At 39.9% G+C, this 21,650-nt stretch overlaps 1 protein-coding gene across 2 annotated transcripts; it reads right to left on the reverse strand.

The window, feature by feature from the left end:
• Positions 1–1,345: 1,345 nt before the first annotated feature.
• Positions 1,346–21,060, reverse strand: COPS2 (COP9 signalosome subunit 2). 2 transcript variants are annotated; one of them, XM_063142796.1, is made up of 13 exons: positions 20,978–21,060; positions 14,584–14,697; positions 14,172–14,249; positions 12,562–12,687; positions 10,431–10,520; positions 10,259–10,336; positions 8,938–9,112; positions 7,597–7,775; positions 7,439–7,491; positions 6,437–6,534; positions 5,301–5,383; positions 3,532–3,590; positions 1,346–2,109 (listed from the first exon to the last, which is right to left on the reverse strand). In XM_063142796.1, exons 1-13 carry the CDS (start codon positions 21,029–21,031, stop codon positions 1,965–1,967), a joined length of 1,332 nt encoding a protein of 443 aa, XP_062998866.1. In that variant the 5' UTR covers positions 21,032–21,060; the 3' UTR covers positions 1,346–1,964. The 2 variants fall into 2 exon arrangements, with proteins under 2 accessions (XP_062998866.1, XP_062998865.1); XM_063142795.1 differs by having other exon boundaries at positions 10,431–10,541.
• Positions 21,061–21,650: the final 590 nt, after the last annotated feature.

Raw genomic sequence — 21,650 nt, forward strand, 5'->3', positions numbered from 1 at the left:
ATGGGTGATGCTTTATTATTATAGTTATGTTGTTATTGAATTTGGTTGTATACCATCCTGAAATATTAATTGGAATGCAGGACAGTCTAAAATATTGTAAATAAATACGTGAGAATATGTCTAACTGAATTTATGCTTCTGATTAAACAAGCATAGGATAGCGATCATGTTCTTCAGTAGAAGTCTCAAGGCAATTAACAACGTTCAGATACACAATGATCTAGGTCAGGTTGGGAAAGGCTGTGTCTTCAATGCCCTTGGCTATTTAACAGATTATTTATTTGGAAAAAGACATGGGTGGCTGGGAATGATGGGTGTTGTAATCTAACATATTTGGAGAGTACCAGGTTGGGGAAGGCTGAACTTGTGTCCAGAGAAACCTTGGATGTCCTCCGTTTCAGCTGTAATAACGCTTTGAAAGAAGCCCAATGTTTCCTACTGGAGGTCTGAGAAAGAACCATCTTCATTCTTCCTGTCCTCCTTATATAAAAGCCCAAACCGGTGTCCATAACCATCAAGTGCAACTCTCAAACGCTGGCCTTTGGTTCCTAAAGAGCCTTCTTGTGCATAGTCTAGGTTTTTCTTAGTTTTTTAAAGAGTAAACCACAAACATCAACTTTGTATTATTGGCCCATCAGCCAGAACTCGTGTTTATCCGAAACCAAGATAAAAACAACTCTTAAGAGGTGCCAAGACAACAGCAGATATGGCAAACGCTCATTGCCCTTGTAGCAGAACTATTAAATTAGCAATGCTTAATAGTGTTGCATATAAATATTGTAGATTAAAAACAAACACGCATGCAAAACATAAGGTAATAGGTGCAATCTGCCAAGCTGTTGCACAGTCACCACTGATGCAATTTTGACCAATTACTCATGCTAGGTATCCGGAGCATCCCACAGGCTCCCCTGCAACCCTCTCATCCCCTGGACACATTCTCCTCCTCTCTTTCAGTTTCAGAGCTAACATTCCCTCTGCACTTGTATTTTCATTAAGTGTACGTAGCCCAAGCCAATTTGCAAACCCATTCAAACCCCAGTTGCAAGCTGTGGTTAACAGTATAGATTAATGTTACGCTAACTATAGTCACCATTGAAACGGAACAGGAAATGCCATTGAGAGAGGGGAGAATTGTGTGAGCCGGTGGCATGTTCTTGACTGCCTGACCATAGGTCACACAGTATAAAGCCTGCACCAAGAGAAGCTCCTTTGATTAAGACTGGTGTTGTCCCTGGTCTTCCGAGTGCTTTTGTAATACAGGCAAAAGGGAGCAATTCTCTTCTTGATTCTCTTAAACACAACCCAGCCATATAATGAAAAAGACATCAAGAAACAAAAACTGTTACCATTTCTGAACTGCACTGTTTATTTTTGCTGCTTGAAACCTAAGTGACAGTATGCCACCATAATTACGGGGTTTCTTCTAAACCTTTACTACACTGCAGGTACAGAAATATACGGACACATTTTTGGAGAATTGACATTTTGCAAAATGCAGCAAACGTTTCGATTTATACATGAGAAAAAGGAAGTGTTCAAAAGGGTATGCGTTTCAAGTTATTGCAGGTTATTTTTTTGTGAGATTTTTTTCTGCAGGTAAACTATGTTTAAATTTAAACCAACAGGAACATGTCAGTGTATTTTAAATCATGACAAACAAAACCTTCTCTCTGGTCATTAGTTGCCCTTTGACAGGTTATTAGGGTGTTGCATGGTGAGGGCAAGATGTCAAGACAGCATAAATCCCATGGCATTTTGGTTTTCTTCTGGAGATTAAAGCTGTTTTTCTTGGGATAAATGCAGCAGCAAAACACAAACCAGCTGATCAAAAAAGCACTTCTGCCATTAACTCCAATAATTTCAGGGCACACCAACCGACAGTAGTTTTGCCATTCCCAGTTTTTAAGGTTTACATCACTGCGCTGTTGTCTTAAGTACATGTTGTAATAGCCTGTTCTCGGTTAAGCCAGCTTGCTGACTACGGCCTGGTTGAGAGAATTTAGTTGGTTGGTCCATTTATCTAATGCAGTATACCGTGCTCCACCCCTCTTCTGATGATCTAGCTCAAGGAGTTGATTGACTTGATCGATTCGGCCATGAATAGTACTAGAAGAAACAAAAAAAAAGTGTTTAAAGAAGTCCTAACCATATAAAACAACAGAGACTGATGTAGACTTATTAGTGCCCCTAATCTCCTAACCATGACCAGGAGATCAAGAGCAGCAGAGGGGCTCACCCAATCCTTCCACTCCCCACTCATTTCCCTTTCTGGAGCTAGCTATAATGCAGGATTACCACTGCACTCATGTGAATGTTAACCACAGTTCATTGCAAACCAAAGTTTGCAAACTCTGGTTCGAACTAGCCATGATAACACTGCTGCTGATGTGACTTTGCACAGTGGTCAGTTCCAAAAGGGAAAGGCTGGGTGAGTGCAAACCCACAAGGCATTCTTAATCTAATAAACATAGTTACAAGATTGTGATTATATCAGCCTCAGACCATAGCTAACATACGAAATCACACACAAACTTAGGCCATGGCTAGACTTACCGGGTCTAGCGTGACGGAGGAGGGAAGGTCTCACGATATGGTTATCGCGAGATCTCCTCCTGTGTCCACACACGGTGCACAACGTCCTAGGAGGAAGAGGACGTCACACCCGCCATTTTGTTATTTTTTCTTAAAGGAAAAGGAGCGCACGCACGCTCGATTGCAAAATGTATTTTTAAAAACAACAACACACACAACCCGCTCCCCCCACCCCACCCCCGATGGGGACAGAGCTCCTCAGGAGCTCCTTACCCCGTGCCCGTCGCCTCGCAGTTACTTGCGAGGAGCCAGGACAACTTGCAACGCCTACACATTCTGCGGTCTCAGGATCATCCCAAGACTGCGGAAAAAGCGGGGGGAAAGGCTATGCTGATATCCCGGGGCAAGGGAGTGATCATCCCTCCCTGATCCTGGGATCCCCTGTGTGTCATGTGAATGCACAGGGATGATCCCAGTGCGATCCCCGGGATATTGGCAGGTCTAGCCATGGCCTAAGTGAATACTGAAGAGAACCTAGATTGCTATTGTGTAATTTATTGGTTGGCGAAGAGCTACTTTCTGATTAAAGTGGAACATCAGACAAGTCAGAAAACTATAAAGATGAGAAAATCAGAACAATAGAATCACAACATAACTCACGGAAAGGCGCTTTTACTAAAGTCACCAGAGATGCTGTGCTCTCCAAACCTACATGGCATGGCTTGTTTGAGGAGAAAACAACCCTCAAATAACCCATGACCTGTAGTTGGATAATTAGGCTAATGGTGCCTGGCATCAATTTAAACATGGTTTATTTAAGCCTCGGTGGCTTTGATTATGTGAACTGGCCCAGTGTCAATCAGTAAAACGTTTTTTATATACCTTATGTCAACAACAGTTTAATAGGAAAAAGTTCATATGCTGTTTAGTTCCCTGCACTATAAATAAGGCCTTTAAAATATTCATTGCTCAAAAAGGGAAAGAAAAAGTACTCACTTATCCAGTATACACTGCACAAGCAAGCTCTCCACATCAGCTACATCTATGTTTAATTCCTAAGGGAGAAAACAGGGCTTAATTGTCCATATAAAGTTTAGTAGCAAACTAATTTTTGTTTGCTTTCATGTATAAAGTTGAATTGTATTCATATATAACATTAATACCAATCTGACCACTGGGGAAGGAAGATTATGCATTTACAAGTGAAGGAATAACAGATGAAGACCTTTTTAGGTGCCCACTAAGAGTTTAGTTACAAAGCTTCTGAAAGAGCTCTTTTGCTGGTTGTTGTTTCACATGCACTTACAGCTCAGTCCTATAAGCTTTTACAGTTACAGTCAGTGGTGTACACCCGCAGTGGACATATTTCCAGCCCAAGTCACTGTTTAGGCCATTATTACGGCTAAAGCTAATATACAGACCCAAAGTGTTGAAAGAAAATGTGGCTGGGGTCAGATGCAATGCAAAACTGTGGTTTGTTTAGCTAAACCATGGCTTTGTACCTGAGCCTACCCGCAAACTGTGTTTTCTTTGGGGATGATAAACCTGGAGCTGAAACAACAGTTTCAAGATGGTTTGCAAACTATGGGTTTAGTTCTGAACCAGTTAGGGCCATGCCTCCCTGCCTTAAGGGTCAAGCAGCTTTAAACTGTGGTTTCCTTTTGTACATCTGGAAGCTCAAATGATGTGATGGGTTCTTAACTATGGTTAGCATAAGCCATGGTTTTGTGTTTCAGCTGAACCCAGCCTATTTTTGTTTAAAAAAAATATCTGTACCCGGGTAATCCAAATTCTGCACCAAAAGCTGAATTCTGTGATTTCTCAAATTTAGGAAATTCACAAAACTCCTCTTATTTTGCTTATTTCATTCTTGCCTTGCTAGGGGACCAAAGAGCCATGCAGGCCACTAAAGTCCCCTGCCCACCCGCTTTAGCCAACTGAACATTAATTCAGTTCCAAGAAGGTAGCAGGCACGGCCTCCAATCTGTTCAAACCCATTTTTACAGCCATATCTGCTAGGCATTTTGTTTTGTGAGGACGCTGAACTGTACATCAAATATTAATGCTGAGCTCAAACTGGTTCTGCAAATTGACCACTCTGTTTGGAGCTGGCAAATATAGACCATTCTGCTGAATTTTTCAGGAGGGGGTAAAATTCTATGTTACTTTCAGAGTTGGGGGCTTACCTCTTAGGAGCGATGGCAGCCTTTTCTTTTAAAATGGTGGTTTACTTCCACCACAAGTATCAGCAACAGAATTTTTTTAACAGCAGCTGCCATTTTTGCCTCCACAATGCCCTTTTGCAGTAGCACGATGCCATGATATAGTGTTATTCCAAGGAAGCATTGTAGAGGAAAAGATCACAGCTGCTGGCAGGTGAGTACTGATAGGAACTCTGCTATTGTTGCTCCTTGCAGCAACAGCAGCCCAACATGAAATTAACAGAATGCTTTGCCCCCAAGAGATTTCCAGACCCCCTTTTACCAAACCACTAGTTCCAAAATTTGAGCCAAAAATTCTCCTTGAAGAATGTTTAGCTCATTTCTACTCAACAGCGCATTGTACACTTTTTCTGTGTTCCTCTGGAATTACAGCATTCTCACAACCCTGCCTACAAGAGACCAACAACCAGAGAGAGACACGAAGGGAACACATTGCCCAGCTGTTAGAGCCTCAAAGAGAAGAATATCAAGATGCAGCATTTCTTTCTCCCTTTTTGCAAATGGTGCGAAATGAAATCCTCTGCAGATAGTATTTACAAGTACCTTAGAAATAAAAGGAATATGTATTCTTGTGTAAGGCTTAATTAATTTTATAAGCACTTGTGTTCTGATGTTTCGCAAAAGTTCTGGAAGAGAACAAAAGCAAAATAGTTATTGTACGACTAATTGCTAGCATTCTAAATAAAACAAATGCTTACTTCTATTGTTATAGCCAGTGGCTAGTATAACCCTATATAGGCATTAAAAGTGCTTGTAAACCAAGATCTAAAAACTGGCTCTCAAATTAACTTTCCTATTAAAGATCCATTTCAATAAAAAACAAAACAAATATATTTCAAATTATTCAACTGTATTTAAACGCACCAGGGTTTCCCCACTAACTCTTATGGTAACTAAATTAGGAAATAAATTTGGCACAGCCCAATGCAGAGTGTAAGTTTTCCAAGTAAGTCACCCAGTTAAATCCTTGACATCTCTAGTTAAAGAATCTTTGAGACACACGGGGCTTAGAAGGATACCAATCTCAACATAGTTCCTTAGAGGCCCAGACATTAACAGCAGGGGAATGTAGCATTACAGCTGTAATGGGAAGCTTGGCACATCCCTCGGGCAGACCCATTAGGCCTAGAACCAGAGGGGAGGAGGCTACAGCCACCCTTGATTCCTCTGCTCCCACCCAACACTTTTGGAGCCATGAGGAAATTCTCCTTGGCCATCCCTACCATTTCCCTCTGTAAAGATTCAGGGCTGAGTCATGTATGTCCCCTCTGTGCTCCATATTCCTGCTCAAGGCAATCGTGTGTCTTGGTTGTCCTGGCAACTGAGCTGATGCCTCCTGGATTGCAAATCTTGGTGGCTGACATCAGACCATGACCTGGATGCCTTGGCAATCAACCTAATACACTCCAACCCACGAAAGGTAGTGGTCACGTGGGGCTCCCCTGCACATCAACAACTGTATTGCATAAAACCTTATTTCTCTGTCCAGTCACACTCACCCCACTGACCTATTTATAAAAAGAGACATATTTTTTTTATTCAGCTTATCTAAGAGAAGTTAGGATATAGTTTACAGTGTTTCTATCATTCTATCAATGCAGGGAAAAGGCATTTTTATAAACTGTGCACATGGATGAAGAACTTGGGCCGGTGGAGAAACAAGCCTTCTTCAGTTATACCTTCAATGTGCTCCCTTATGAAGGGATCGTCCATGATGTTACTGTGATTTGTCTTCAGGATCTTCTCAAATTCAGTGATGTCGTTATTCTGATAGGCACTTCAAGAGAGAGAGTGCTGAATTACAATTTTGTCAAGTGGGAAAGAAAGCAGACACCAGAATTTGATTTCCATGATCCAAACAGAAGCATATTTAGTATCTATAGAAGTGATTTTTCAGTAGCTTAGGATAAACAGAAACCGAAGGCATTTTTTTTTTAAAAAAAGAGCCAATGGCTGGGACCTAGATTGCTAATCTTATATATGACCAATGGCTTAAGCACAACTAGAAGGATTTCTTTTTACTTTTCTTTTGCAGCAGGCCTCTATACATCAGAAATTGCTTTTGAAAGTCCTCGGTTTCAAAAGCAGTTTGGCATGTCGCATTGAGGGGTGGGGGGTTGCTGTTTGATAAACACAATTCCTATATTTTCCTGGGGCAAGGTATTAATGGCATGGTTTCTTTCCTCTTGATGCTGAGAGCACAGGTTTTAATATTCAGAGGAACTCATTTATCTACATATCTGTACAGCACCATGTACATTGATGGTGCTATATAAATAAATAAATAATAATAATAATATGTGATGCATTCAAAACATTTGGACAATATGAGATCAGGTAAACAAAGAGATCCATTTACATAGCTTTACACTGATATGGAGGTAAATACTAGTGGGATCAACAAAATCTGACTAATAAAAAAAATGCATGCATAAGATTAGAGCACTTTCATTACTGGATTCCTGATAAAACTCAAAGACTGTGAGGTGTGTGTGTGTGTTTGTGTACACACACACAGACACACCCACCCACCCAACCTTACTTACTTTCTAATGGCTTAGTTGAAATATTTGTACTTTCTGCCATTAAGAGAAATTTCAAAACTAACTTCAAGTCTGTCTTTAATATATTTGGTTTAGAATTTGTTTCTTGCTTTGCCCATTGAGTAAACAAACACTTACCTTACTAAATTTGTCATTGCTAAAATCTCTGGATCATTTTTATATGGTTTTGCCTAAACAGGACAAAAACAAGAAGCATATTTAGGTAACAAGTATTTTTTTATTTTAATTGTCCTAATAAAACCAGGAAAAAACCAGGAAAAAACTGACAACTGTACCTCCTGAGAGTCAAATGGATTTATTCCCGATTTCATCAACATGTTTGCTAGGACCAAATATTTTAAGCAAGTAGTTCTCCTTGGACTCCCTGATTCATCATAATTCTTGAACGCTTCAAAGAAATCAGTGTGTGCCTTTTCAAATTCACCTTCTCTTAGGTGCATTTTACCTCCGCATTCTGGAAGAGAAAGAGGCAGAAGCAAATGCTGTTGCACAGAGTTAAATGCTCCATTCATCACACTATGTTATTTCAGAATGGATACCAGCAGGAGTACTTCTAAAAATGACATTTTACTTGCTAATACTGACAAAGGGAAAGCTCACTAAATAAGAGAGCTTTATTTGTGATCCCCAAATCATACATCTTGTTTCAAGCACTCATTAGGTAAAGGACTATATAAGAACACTGCTCCCCTGGGGCAAATATTCAACTGTTATATTGAAAAAGCTATATAAATACATTTGGTCAGATTGAATTCTTCTGAATTGCAAGCTTGGAATCATGCAAACGTTATGTCTGTAGATTAGTCAGGTTCTTTCATATGCCAAAGTTAGAAAGTGTATCCAGACACAATGAAGTGATATGATCCCACGAAAACAGTTTATTTCCTGCACAGCATATATATCCAATATTATCCCAAACTAATAAGAACATAAGAAGAGCCCTGCTGGATCAGACCAAGGGTCCAGCACTGTTCACACAGTGGCCAACCAGCCATCGGCCAGGGATGAACAAGCAGGACATGACGCAACAGCACCCTCCCGCCCATGTTCCCCAGCAACTGGTGCACACAGGCTCACTGCCTCGAACGCTGGAGATAGCACACAACCATCAGGGCTAGTAGCCACTGATAGCCTTTGCCTCCAGGAATTCATCCAACCCCCTTTTAAAGCCATCCAAATTGGTGGCCATCACTGCATGTTTCAATTTTAAAAGTTGTCTTTATGAGTACTAAAAATGTAAATACACAATAGAATCCCGAAGCATATAGATTCTTCCTAATATTCTACAGTTCGTGTACTACCGTTCAGCGTAACATGATTGCTAAAAGAAACCTACAAGCATCAAATGGAACCCTTACCTTAAGACAGGATTCACTAAACATTGGTTCTCCTTGCAGTCTTCCCCACTCTCACACAAATCAAATTGTCCCAATTCAAATGTGCCAAAGGATTAAGCGGCAGGCTTCCATACTTGAATTAAGGAATAATACTGGAACAACCCCTTATGAAGACCATCGTACTATACTCAAGGATGTGTGCTAACCAGACTAATGTTATACCTGTATAATGTATAATGTTATACAATGGACTGATCTTAGTATTTAAACAGTACTTGCCTCTGATGACGCCCATGATGAGTGGGTGAGGGATAGCAGACTTGATGTGCAATGACTGTTCATATAGTGCTTTAAGTTTTTTGTTATTTTTCTGTGCTGTATACATTTGAATTTCCAAAGCATAAATTTCCAATAACTGGGTGCCCTTTTTAAGGTCATCTTCTCCATCGTCAGTCTAGTAAAAAAAAAAGAAAGAAAGTTGTGCAATATAATATCATGAAAAATTATGATTTATTCTTCCCAATACCAATGTGCATTATTAACTAGTGTCAGAACTTGAAATATAAGCAGTATTCCATATTCAGTGCACGTAAATACTGTGACTGCTCTGGGTGATTTTGATACCAAACCGAGAAAAGTGAAGTAGTGCCCTGCATAGCTTAAATCACACATATACACACCCACACCCACCCACCCACCCATTATATGAAGAGAAAGATTAACCATGCTTTATCATTGATCACACTTGTAGGACGGAGATGCATAAGAGCAAATTTTACCAACAGCATGTAGCCAATTGCCACTATACCAAATTTATGATTGTTTTACAATTTGATTTTATTGTATTAAAAAATGTTATATCTCACATTGAATTGGTGTTATTCACTGAATTGCACTTCCAATTATGAGGCTGAATTCTACCTTCTATTTTCAACTGGCCTTATTCTTTAAATGAATAATACCAACAGCAGTTGCGGAATTTCTTCTGGGACATACAAAGTACCTTCTTTAAATGTTTTGAGAATAGGAAAAAACTATTCATAAGCTGCCTTTAACTGGGCAAGATGGTAGAGTGGTCAGTTTCCCAGAGGAAACTGAATAGAATTCTGAACTAGTATAAGTTCTGGACCATTTTCAAGGGCAACCACATACAGATAGCATTACAGTAGTCTGCAGCTGAGAAACAGCCATGGGTCACTCTTCGCCTAAAGGCAGGGTTTTCTTATTAGTGATGCCACATCTATGGAATATCTTTCCCCAAGGATACCTGCCAAACTAACCTCATTACTTAGTTTTAAGTGATTCATTAAACTTTGGACTTTTTTCCTTTTGGAATAGATATTATGAAATGTTGCTGGAGTAGATGTGTTGCTGTTTGCCAGAATTATATATCTTGAGTTTTCATACAGAAAGACGATTAATAGGTTTTATAAATAGTAACTACAAAATGGTATTCTGGCAACCACTTCTGAAAATATATATTGGCATCAAATAAAAAATGTATGTGTGTTCTATTTTCATCCTGAATTCCCGCATTGTGCATGAGAGCAATTCTGACTACATGTGTCGAAAAGAGTTTAAAAGAGAGATTGCATTGTACCTGGCATGACTGATGGAGCTGACGCAAAATCTTCTGTAGTTTCCCATACTCTTCCCGTTCTAAATATAATTTGCCAAGCTGTAAAGGACATGATGATTATTTTAAACACCTGAAGCATTCTAAATGCACAATAAAAACTACTATCCAGCAAACACCAACGTGTCCATTTTACCTTTGTGTTTGTCTTAAACCACAATCTATCATTCTTAGCATCTTTCAAAGCTTCCAGTGTTGTCTCATAAAATTCCTGGAGTAAATCCATCTGACATAAAAAATCAGAATTCTATAATTGTAAACAGCAAATTTGTGCCTGTTAATAAAGTCAATGTGAACATACTCAAAGCGCAACTATGAACTACACAATACTTTAGATGAAGAAATTGACAACTTATACAATGTAATATCAGCATTAAGACATACATATTTTTTTCATTTGCAGAAAATATAACAAATAATAAATGAAGACCGCGTTGGCTGTGGATTCTAACCTCTTTGGGATTCTGCTCCATGGTTAGACATACCCTAATCTCACTAATAATTCTGTATGATAACTGGGCTCTCCAAGCTGGAAGGCCCACTATCCCCTTTCAGAGAATGAAGCTCCTACATTCCTCCACCCAATCTTCTCTCTTTGGCCCGCATCAAACTGATTCTGCTGTTCACGCTGGAACTTAGATCCAAAAAGAGAAAGCTAGTCTTAAGATGTTGAGGGGAAAAGTTTTAAGAAGAATACAACTATTTTTTTCAGCATCATAAGACTAGCTTTCTTTAAATCTAGTTTGGATGCTTTTCTCATACTTTTAAGGAGGAACCCAGCCAACTCTTCAACAGGCACCTGAGATGAGAGACAAACCCTGGTACTGAAAGGAGAGAGATGCCGGTGCTTTCCACTCCAGCCTCAAGTTAGAAGGGAGATTTACAATTCCTGAATTGGCATTCACAGCTACTCAAGCTATGTTCTAGCTACAAAAGTAGAAATATTGATTTCTCAAAAGGCACTGCATTCCTGTTAGAGCTCTAGCATGATGGCTACTATCGATCATTTCTGAAGCTGAGTAATGGCCATTCCAAGTCAGTATGCAGGGGGCAGGAGGGCGTACGTTTTTCCTGACCCCAGAAAACTCCATCCATGAAAACAAACCACACAAATGCCAATGACAGAATCTTTTAAAACTAAGAAGACAGTGATATTTCAACATTATAGTTTCAAAACAATAACAGAACAATAATGGAGGGGAGGAGAGAAGGTCAAGGGAGGCAAGTTGCAAAGACAGTTAACAATACTTTTTAAATATACAAATCACTGACCCCCAAATATTGTTTTAAATACTGTACTACCTACAATTCTGTGATGGAAACACAGGTAAAGAGACTTTTAGAGGGTCTAAGGTGCAATCCTATGCATGCTTGCTGGGAAATGCTGGGAGTTGTAGGCCTTTTAACTGTCTAAACATGCATAGGATTCCACCCTTAATAGTTTCACATTTAATAGTAGACTAAAAGGATTACATTAAAAACTCCCAAGCTTCAATCCGATAACTTGGAACACCATTACAAGAGAGTTTGGGATGGATTGCTCCAACCTCTGAACTAATACAACTGCCACCGAATAGGAAATTGGCACTGTGGGGATTTTATATGGGTGCAAATGATTATACTTGCCAAATGGCTATCCACAAACCACTTGCTCCAGAATAAACCTGGATTATTTGAGCTGGAGAAGATTCCAATAAAGATTTCCAGATTTCCATGGGCTTGAGCCAAGAACACTCCACAGTGGGGTTTTTTTCAAAGAGACTGCTCCTTTATATGTAACGTGGAGGGTGCAAGTTTTTTTTGCTGAGTTAAGGAATCAGTGATGGCTGACAGAATTCTGTTAAGATTCCCAGATTCTCTCCCTGTTGAGCATAGCTTAAAACAGATGCACCAGAGACAGCTCAGTACAGTCCATATGGCATTCTGAGAAATGCCAGACAACATTCTATTCCAGGCACTTTTGCAGACTTTTTGGGACCGAGTAAGTATCTCCTGCTGTGGGTTTCATTGCAGTTGGGTCAGCCGATGAAGATGCAAAAGGATGTTTTTCCACTTAGTTGACAGTTTTGCACCATAAATCTAGCACAGTACTCTTCTGTCAATTTGCTGATGGTGACAACTGACAATCTAACTATTTTCTAAATGGAATGTTAGAGGAAGATTATGTCTTATAATAATTGCAAGATGCTAACATTGCAATTATTCTCCAAGATGATTTTCAAAAACATTAAAAAAAATCTAGGATTTGGAAAGAAGGATAATCTAACCTGCTTGGAAGTGGAGATATAATCGAGAATAGAGTTGATGGATTTTTCAGAATAATTCCTTGTAACTGCACTCCGTATATAGGTCAGTAGTTGTTTATATCTGTTCATCATTTCAGGAAAGTTAGTCTGCATCAGGGAAAAATATTAGTTTACAGCAGAACATTTCAGACAGGAAGGTGATTCTATCTAGGGACATTAAAAACCAACAAAAAAGTTGATTCTTTTGATACAGTACATGTGCAATCGGATATGTGCAATTTCTCCCATTTGATTGCAAGGAGATAGGGAGCTGTCCTTTCCATTTTCAATCAACCACAATGTAACGTTATGTCCAAACCCTAAACTGTGATTAATCCTAACTATGGCTTATTGAAATAAGCCAACTTCAAACTATGTTTTATGAAGTTGGCATGTTTCAGTAAACCATAGTTAAGGCTAACCACAGTTTAGGGAACTCACAATTCCAGTTCCCTAAAAGTGTCGATAAAAATGAAAACAAAAACTTCTGCTCTCCTCCTTGTAGCTAAGAAGCAGAGGGGAGGGAGGAGCTACTGAGTCCAAGCCTCATTCATGTCATGCTACACCATATACCAGAGTTCCCCAACCTGATGCCCTCAAGAAGTGTTGGACTACAACTCCCAGCATTCCTAATCATTTGCCATGCTGGCTGGGGATGATGGGAGTTGAAGTCCAAAATAGCTGGAATCCACCAGGTTAGGGATGGCTGCCATATAGCATTAAGTCCAAACACAACGTCTGACTGAAGATATTTCCACAGTCAGGATAAAGTGGATAGTTAAGGGTGATAAAAACAGGTTTGATATACATACAGTACATTAGAACTGCCAGCAATAAAGCTACATTTTCTGTGCAATTATGAGAAAGACTTTGCAATTATATGAACCTGTGCCAGTATATATTAAAACAACTGTATTTTCTATAGCTAGTGCTGACCCCTTTCTTGCTTGCTTTTTTAAAGTACTGGCACTCTTTAAAAAAATATATTGGCTTCTGCACACCTTTTCATAATTATGTAGAGATCTTGTGGCAATGATGATTTAGATCATATTAATAAATAAGTGTCTTCAGGTCAGCAAAAATATACAGTGAAACCATAATATTTAATATACAAAAATAAAATAAAGATTAACAATGATATTGCATTTAAAGTGCAATAACATATTGCACAGACCAATGTATAGCTAAAACAATGTAGAAAAAGGCCAAACATGTTTTGACAAGAGGTCTTCGCCAGTGGCCAATGCAGGCTGCTGTGTACTCCCTGAAGATTTATTGGGGCTAACTTTACAATTCCCACAATTATGTGGTATAGGGTGTCACTCCGCTTTGAAAATATGCCGGGACTCAGCCTTTTCAAACCGCCTAGGTCATAGTTCTAAACATAATATTAAATATTATGGTTTCACTGTATATATCCTTAACTTTTTGTTGAGTATTATACGATTGTTCGTTAAGGATTTCACCTTTCCTTCCTCTTCAGGTCAGCAAACAAAAGGCATGAGGCCCACAGTTTGATAACTGTAGGTATCTCCCACAGAGATATGGTTTCATTGGAAAATAAACAGTGAGGAAAATAGCATACATCTTACCAATTTGAAGTTTATTTTTATCATCTGTTTTAATGCTTTGAATCCCCATTCTCCTTTTTCACCTTCAAGTTCCAAAACCTAAAAATCAGAGAGTGTAAGAGAATTGTTTTTCTACATCTTGATATCTGTGAATGTCATAAAAGCTATGCTGAAGGCTGCTTAATGCTTCTACATTTTTTTCATATAACTAGCCTGTGAGAAAATCCCACCCAGGATAATCCAAAATCCACAGTTGGGCAATACCTTTCTTAGGATCAAACAACATTCCACAAAAATGTGCAAGCTTTCGAGTTCTCCAAAACTCTTAAGCAAGAGTTTGTACCAGGCCAACACAGAAGTCTAATGAGGCAAAATATTTAGTTGGAATATATGCACCAATATAAAAAGGAAAAAAATAACAAAAATGGAAAACCTTCTGGAAGCTGCTCAGTGCTGCTTTGGGGTCATCCTCCTTTAGGGCTTTAGAGTTGTAGTACTGATTCTCCAAATCTACATTCGGTTCAGAGTTACTGTCTTCAGAATATTCCTACATTTTATGAGGGTACGTAGAAAAAAAAATAGGTGTCAGTTTAAAGCATTAAAAATAGTAATTAAGTCGTAATAGCTAGATAGAATGGTGGGCTGGGGGGAGATGTCAGACTATTTTGCTATAGTTTCAAAGAACAATTAGGTTTTATATTTATATGTGTTTAATACAACAAACAGATTAGACATAAGAATAATAACACTGAGATGCAAGGGCCCCAGTCCCTATTATTACACTCTTAATCTAGTCAAAAGATACGAAGTTAACATGTCAGGATTGCTTTTTCCCAATCACAAGATAAAAAGAATTGCATAACATATTCATAGAGCAGAACAGTATTAGGGTTCAGTGGTTGTACCACTTTGCACAATATTTCATTCTGTTCTTCAATTAATCAATTTCATTGGTCAAGCCTGGTGCACCTACAGCTTTCCCTGGTGCACATATAGTAGGGTGACCATATGAAAAGGAGGACAGGGCTCCTGTATCTTTAAAGGTGTATAGAAAAGGGAATTTCAGCAAGTGTCATTTGAATGCATGTACCACCTGGTGAAATTTCGTCTTCATTATAACAATTAAAGCTGCAGGAGTCCTGGCCTCTTGACCAGATACAAAAGAGAGGAGGGCACCTGCAGCTTTAACTATTGCAATGAAGAGGGAATTTCACCAGATGCTGCATGCATACAAATGACACCTACTGAAAATCTCTTTCCTCTACAACTGTTAAAGATACAGGAGCCCTGTCCTCCTTTTCATATGGTCACCCTAACATATAGCTTCCTAAAGAGATTCTCTGGTACAAACTTTCTAATTTATCTTCCATGGTAAGTTTTAACCATGGCTTAGTAATGCACCTGCACCACAGTTTAATGCTTGTCAGAGTTTGCAAATCCCTGACTTTGGAAAATAAGAATTCTGATTAGCCTTAACTATGGTTAGTATCAGTGAAGCTGCCGCCTGCCCTCAATCTCTTAACAGCAGTTAATAGATGGGCAGCATTAAGACTTTATGAGTATGGAGAGAGGAGTCTTTGTGAAGCAACTCTAGAGAAATGTGACTGTGAAACATTGCAAGTTTTAAAATACAAAACATTCTTTACTTAAAAGAAGAAAAAGAATTGCTATTTTCATTAGGGATTTAACCCTCACAAAATACAAGTCATTCTTGTACATAATTCTTCAGTATGATAACTCTATAGTTATCTCATTTATTAACTTATTACTGCTCTAATACATTATAAAATACCAGAATTGCTCAGAAAACTTCTCTTACTATACTGCTCAGCAAAATCATCTATATATGCATATATTTGTGCTAATACCCAATGTATTTCTTTTTATAAATAATATAATGCAGGGTACCGCTATGTAAATAGTAGCAGGTCCCATTCTCAGTGGCTAAAGTATTCGGAGGCAGGAAACCAGTTAAAATGTGTTATCTTCAGATGCATCCTTTAACTTTCTACTGTAAGGGAATTGTTAACATTTTCTCTCATGGGGAAAAGGAAACGGTGTACTGCAATGGTGTTCCCAAGTGCCACAGCAGCTGTGATGGCCTAGCTCTCAGCGACAAGGATTCTATGGGAGAGTGTTGTGCACCTCTTGCAATATACAAGCCCTTTCATTCCAGATGCTCTCGACTCCTAACAATGGCCTTTTCGCTAGTTATGAATGTAGAGCCATTAGTGTACAAACAGTGATAAGCAAAATGGACAGATTCCTGCTAAAAGAAACTCATAAATCTAAATTCCAGCACTGGAGAGCGAGACAGCATAGGGAAAAAAGCTGAATGTATACAAATGTAGTTATGCACATTAAGGCTGCAATCTTATACCCACTTAGCTGAAAGCAAGACCAATTGACCTCAAAGGGTCTTACGTCTGAGTAGATACACACAGGACTGAGGTATTAGACTTGGTTTTGGCTGGGGATGAAGACTGAGGGGTTAAGCCAAAAGCATCCTCAAAATGTAAAGTTTTTGAGGAGTAGTTTTAATGAAGAGAGTAGTTTTAATGAATGTGTAGCTGTCTCAGGTGGGAGTTCCAAGCATAAGGGTTAAAGTTAGGAATTCAGTTAGCAAGTGCAGTCAGTACAGTGCTTCAGAGAAACAAAAAACATCCCTTATTTGATGAAGATGACATTAGTCAAACCTTAGTAATCATGATTGATATGGATGTTAATGTTTGGTTTAGACAATATTTATTTTTACTCTCCTGCTAACACTAACACACACACACAAGCCTCCATAACCCATTTAAAGTTTTATCCTGTCCATTCAAAGCCAGGTTGTTTTTGGAGATACTATGTATTTGTTTTGAAATTTATAAATGTAAAATGACTCACAATTTTGTTTAAAAGCTACTATAATGTATCCTTGCTCAATGCATGTTCACTGATCTGTGGGAAGCAAAGCTGTTTCTATGTAAATTTTCCTTTTAGGGGATGAATACATGCACTCAATGTTTAGTACTTATTTCAGATTCCAACTGCTTTTAAAAAAAGAAAGAACTGAAAAACCCCTCCTCCTCACCCATTGCCAAAGGATAGTAGCAATTTATTTCTTGGTACATTGCAAAAATATCAGTGAACCGAAGTGGACTGTCAACCTATTGAAGTCTTGCCTTATAATTTCATCTAATATAATGGCCAGCCACAGTAATATCTATCTATCTATCTATCTATCTATCTCTACACATCCAAATTGCTTTGTATGTGCTCATCTGCTGCAGATTTACTGGAAAAGCTAATTGTAGTGTGTGTGTGTGTGTGTGTGTGTGTGTGTGTGTGTGTGTGTGTGAAATACTCATATCCAACAACTGGCTTTTACATACTCAGCTCTCCCTGCCCAATGTTTTCACTCCATGCTGCTCTGGGGGAAACCTTCCTCCTGCTACTGCTCCGACCTGTCTTCCCAATAGCTTTATGTTTTACCTCCAAAGCAAGGCAAGAGGGAGAGAGCTTTATCCCTAATCTACACTAAGCAGGATATTGCACTATAAAAGCGGTATACAAAAGGCAGGAGCCACACTACTGCTTTATAGCGGCATTGAAGTGCACTGACAACTGTTGGGGCCCATCGACACATACCATATACCGCTTTCATAGTGCAATATCCTGCTTGGTGTACAGCTCCCCCCGCCTTCCCAGATCAGAGAAAATGTATGATGAACTGAGGAATACATCATTGTGTTCTGAAAGTAACTGCTGCTGTGATAGAATGTTATCAGGGAATAGTAATGATTGCTAAATTGGGTGAAGGTCCAGCGCTCTGTTTCCAAGAGGGGGCAACCAGATGCTTCTGGAAGCCTACAAGCAGGGCATGAAAGGGATGGACAGCTTCCATTTGTCCCCAACATCTGATTTTCAGGGACATACCGCTTTTTCTCATGGATGTTATATTTAGCAGGTGCAACTAATAGTTGTGGATATTTTGGAAATGTGAAAAATAATAAATTGGATCCCTCACACAGAAGTTTGTTCTCTGTCCTCTTGCATTAATTATTTTTAATGAACTAATGTTTAACCATGATCATCAAGTTGCCTAATGAACAGAAGTAATTTGTCCCCCATCAACTGTGCTTAAAATGTGAACTTTACACTAGAGATGCCTATCATTTTCTCCAATTGACAATGTAAGAATTCACACAGCACACTGCTGTGCAGCCTGAATGACTATTCATCAATAGACTTCATGCCAGTTCAAAATAGTAACTCCCCTCGGCCTGCAATTGTGATATTACCTTCAATAAGGTATAAGCACATATCTAGATGGAACTCGACTATGATCCAGAATTAGTTATATAAAGGACACTCAATTAAAGAGGCCCTGAAATGCAACGCTTCCCCTAATCAATATCCATATTATGGTAGTTTGACCAAACTGGGTAGCAGAAATAGATACAATTCTATAAATGAAGAAGATGCTTTATACTGAGTCAAATCATTGTTCTATTTGTATTTCCTTTTTTACCCCTTCAAATCTATCCAAATTCACAAAAAGCCCATACTTTAGAATTTAAGGTGAAAGTATGATATGGATTTCTTTTCTTCACAGGTTTAATTGGGCCTTGATAAAAAAAAAAATAGTTGTAAACCATTGCAATCACACAAAAGAGTAAATTCATGGCAGTTTCCTTCATATGATGCAAAAGCATTTCAGAACAGGACCAAATAACTGTTGGCCCTCCTAATCATGGGCACCTGATAAAGCAATGAGAATTGATGTAAGCAGAAATTTTACTATACTGTTTATTTACACTCTCTCCAGATCTGAAATGATGTGTATTGTACAATCATGGAATATCTTCCTAGTAATTCTTAATTCTGCAAGTACATGTTATACTGCATTCGACAGGGGGGAAATTGGTTCAGTCTTGGTGCTACAATCAATTCAACATCATAATAATAGTGGTTTTGGGGGGGAGGAACATCAATCTTAAATATTGGAACAACACAGGAATGTTTTGTAAACATATTTATATATATAAAAAGTGTATGCTGATAGAAACCTTATTTACAATATGCTTCATATGGAGCTGCATTATATCAAGACAGATCATTGGTCTACTTTCAGGGGTGGGGAGCATGTGGCCCACCAGATGAGGCTGGACCTCAACTCTCATCAATGTAGTCAGTAGTGAGGGATGATGGGAACTGCAATCCAACAACATCTGAAGTACTATACATTCCCCACCCCTGGTCTACCTAGTCAAGTACTGTCTATGCTGACTGGCAGTAGCCCTCTAAGGTGTCAGGCAAGAGTCTGTCCTAGCTTGGCTACCCAATAACCTAACTGGAGATGCCAGGGGCTGAAACTTGGACCTTGCAAATAAAAACCATGTGCTCTGCCATTGAACCATGACCCTTCCTCAAGATAAAACCATCTCCCCTTGGCAGAACGTGTACAGAGTAGTGCGCTATACCCCAAACAATCTTTTCAGTGTTTTGAAATGTTTGTGTCTATGTTTTCAGACCAATAAACAAGACTTTCAATTTAAAACAACACCTATTGTTTGTTTTCTGTTTTAATAGCTACTGGAAAAGGCCAAAAGAATCTTTACTTCTACATATGAAAATATCAGGTCACAACGAAGTAATCACTAACCATTAGAAACTTGCAGAAACGAACAGTGCCTGACATTACACATAAGTTTTTGCTTAAAGAAAATAAGGAATTATTTAATAAGGACCTTTCCACTGTACAATCTGATCCTATACATATTTACTTGGAAGTTAAATCCCACCAAATATGCTCAGGATGACAATCTAGAAGTATCTTGTGAGTTATATCAAAATAGGAGAAGACCATCACATTGGAAGCAAATAACTACACAGGTATAAAATACATGATTTTAAAACTCTCCTCTCCTCTCCATAGAACATAACACCAGAAACACACAGAACCACTCATTAGGTAATGAATTCTTACCCAAATACTAATAAAGAGATGCATAACACATTTCAAAACATTCATATCCCTGCTCATTTCTAAAACAGCACGATTATCTCTATTAAGTTAAGATCACTGCCTGATTAAAACAAGCATGTTTCCTTTCAAAAATTCAAGATGTTGATACAGGCTGCAAATACATACACACACCAGAATTCATGGGACAGCAGGCTGAAGGAGGAAGGGGAAAAAAACCCTCCAAAATATGCAATGTAAGTAGTACATAGTATAAGGGGAAACCTGAGAAAATAGAATTAGCTGCTAGACGAAATCCTTCTGCTTTCCTATTTCTCCTCCCCATTACCTCTTCACCCCTGATATGACCCTGGCAAAGTTGACAGGCACCCAAAAAATCAAGGGGCTGCTTCTCACTCCCGCCACTCGTTCTGGTATTAAGCTTTTTAGCCAAGGTAAAAAAAAAAACCCAAAACCCACGTCCCAGGTTCTTATTAGCCCTGGCCCTCAACATCCAAAGAAACGGGTCTTGAAAATAGGGGTCCCAGGCTAGCTGGGCCTGAGTAAGGGCCTACTTGGGGGGCCTCAGGTTTCCCCCTCCCCAATTAGGGGGCGGGTGGGTGGAATAGGTCACGGGGGGGGGTTACCCTCAAACCATTCCCACTCACAAGCTTTTGTCTTGCCCCACTTGCCACCCCGGGCCAGGGGAAGGGAAAGGAGGCTCGCCCTGTCACTGTACCCAGAAGGAAGGGAGGGGAGAGAAGGGAAGCAGCCCAGAAGGGGTTGTGGCGGTGAGGAGAAGGCTGGGGGAGGCCCTCCCGAGTGAGAAGCTCGGCCTGCCCCGCCATCCCCTCTCTCCTGCAGCCGCCGGCCTTACCAGGTCGTAGTCCTCCTCATCATCGCACATGAAATCATCCTCCATGTCAGACATCTTGGCCGGAGGACGCGCGGGGGGGAGGGGAGGGGAAGAAGGGGGCGGAGGGGAGGGAGGAGAAACAGGCCACAGCCAGCCCCCTTCTCCCACAACCCCCCGCGGCTCCTCCTCAATGTGACTCCTCCGCTCTCGGGTTGAGAGGCGGGGAGGAACAGAAAACGCCGTCCTCCGCCGTCGACTTCGTTCGGGAGCGTGGCGAGCCCGGAGCGGAATTGAGGGTGCACCAGGCCCTGTGCTTGGCAACCGGGCCCTTAGCAACCAGCTGGGCCGAGGTTTCCAAGGCGCAAATGAGGCGCTTCGGCCGTTCAGCTGTGCTCTCGGAGCGGCTGTCATGTGTATTTCGCTCTTTCCCGTTCTCCCTGCCCTTATGGCGACGAACAGTGCCGTGTCCCCTGAGGTTACCCCTGCCAGATCAGATTGAAGGGTTTAGGGCAGCCTTTCTCAACCTGGGGCGCTCCAGATGTGTTGGACTGCATCTCCCAGAATGCCCCAGCCAGCTGGCTGGGGCATTCTGGGAGTTGTAGTCCAACACATCTGGAGCGCCTCAGGTTGAGAAAGGCTGGTTTGAGGGGTAAATAAGTCAAAATGCATTTTTGTTCCTGCGCTGCCACTCTTT

The sequence above is a fragment of the Elgaria multicarinata genome, chromosome 16 (assembly GCF_023053635.1).
Source record: "Elgaria multicarinata webbii isolate HBS135686 ecotype San Diego chromosome 16, rElgMul1.1.pri, whole genome shotgun sequence".
In the NCBI taxonomy this organism is placed as follows: Eukaryota; Metazoa; Chordata; class Lepidosauria; order Squamata; family Anguidae; genus Elgaria; species Elgaria multicarinata.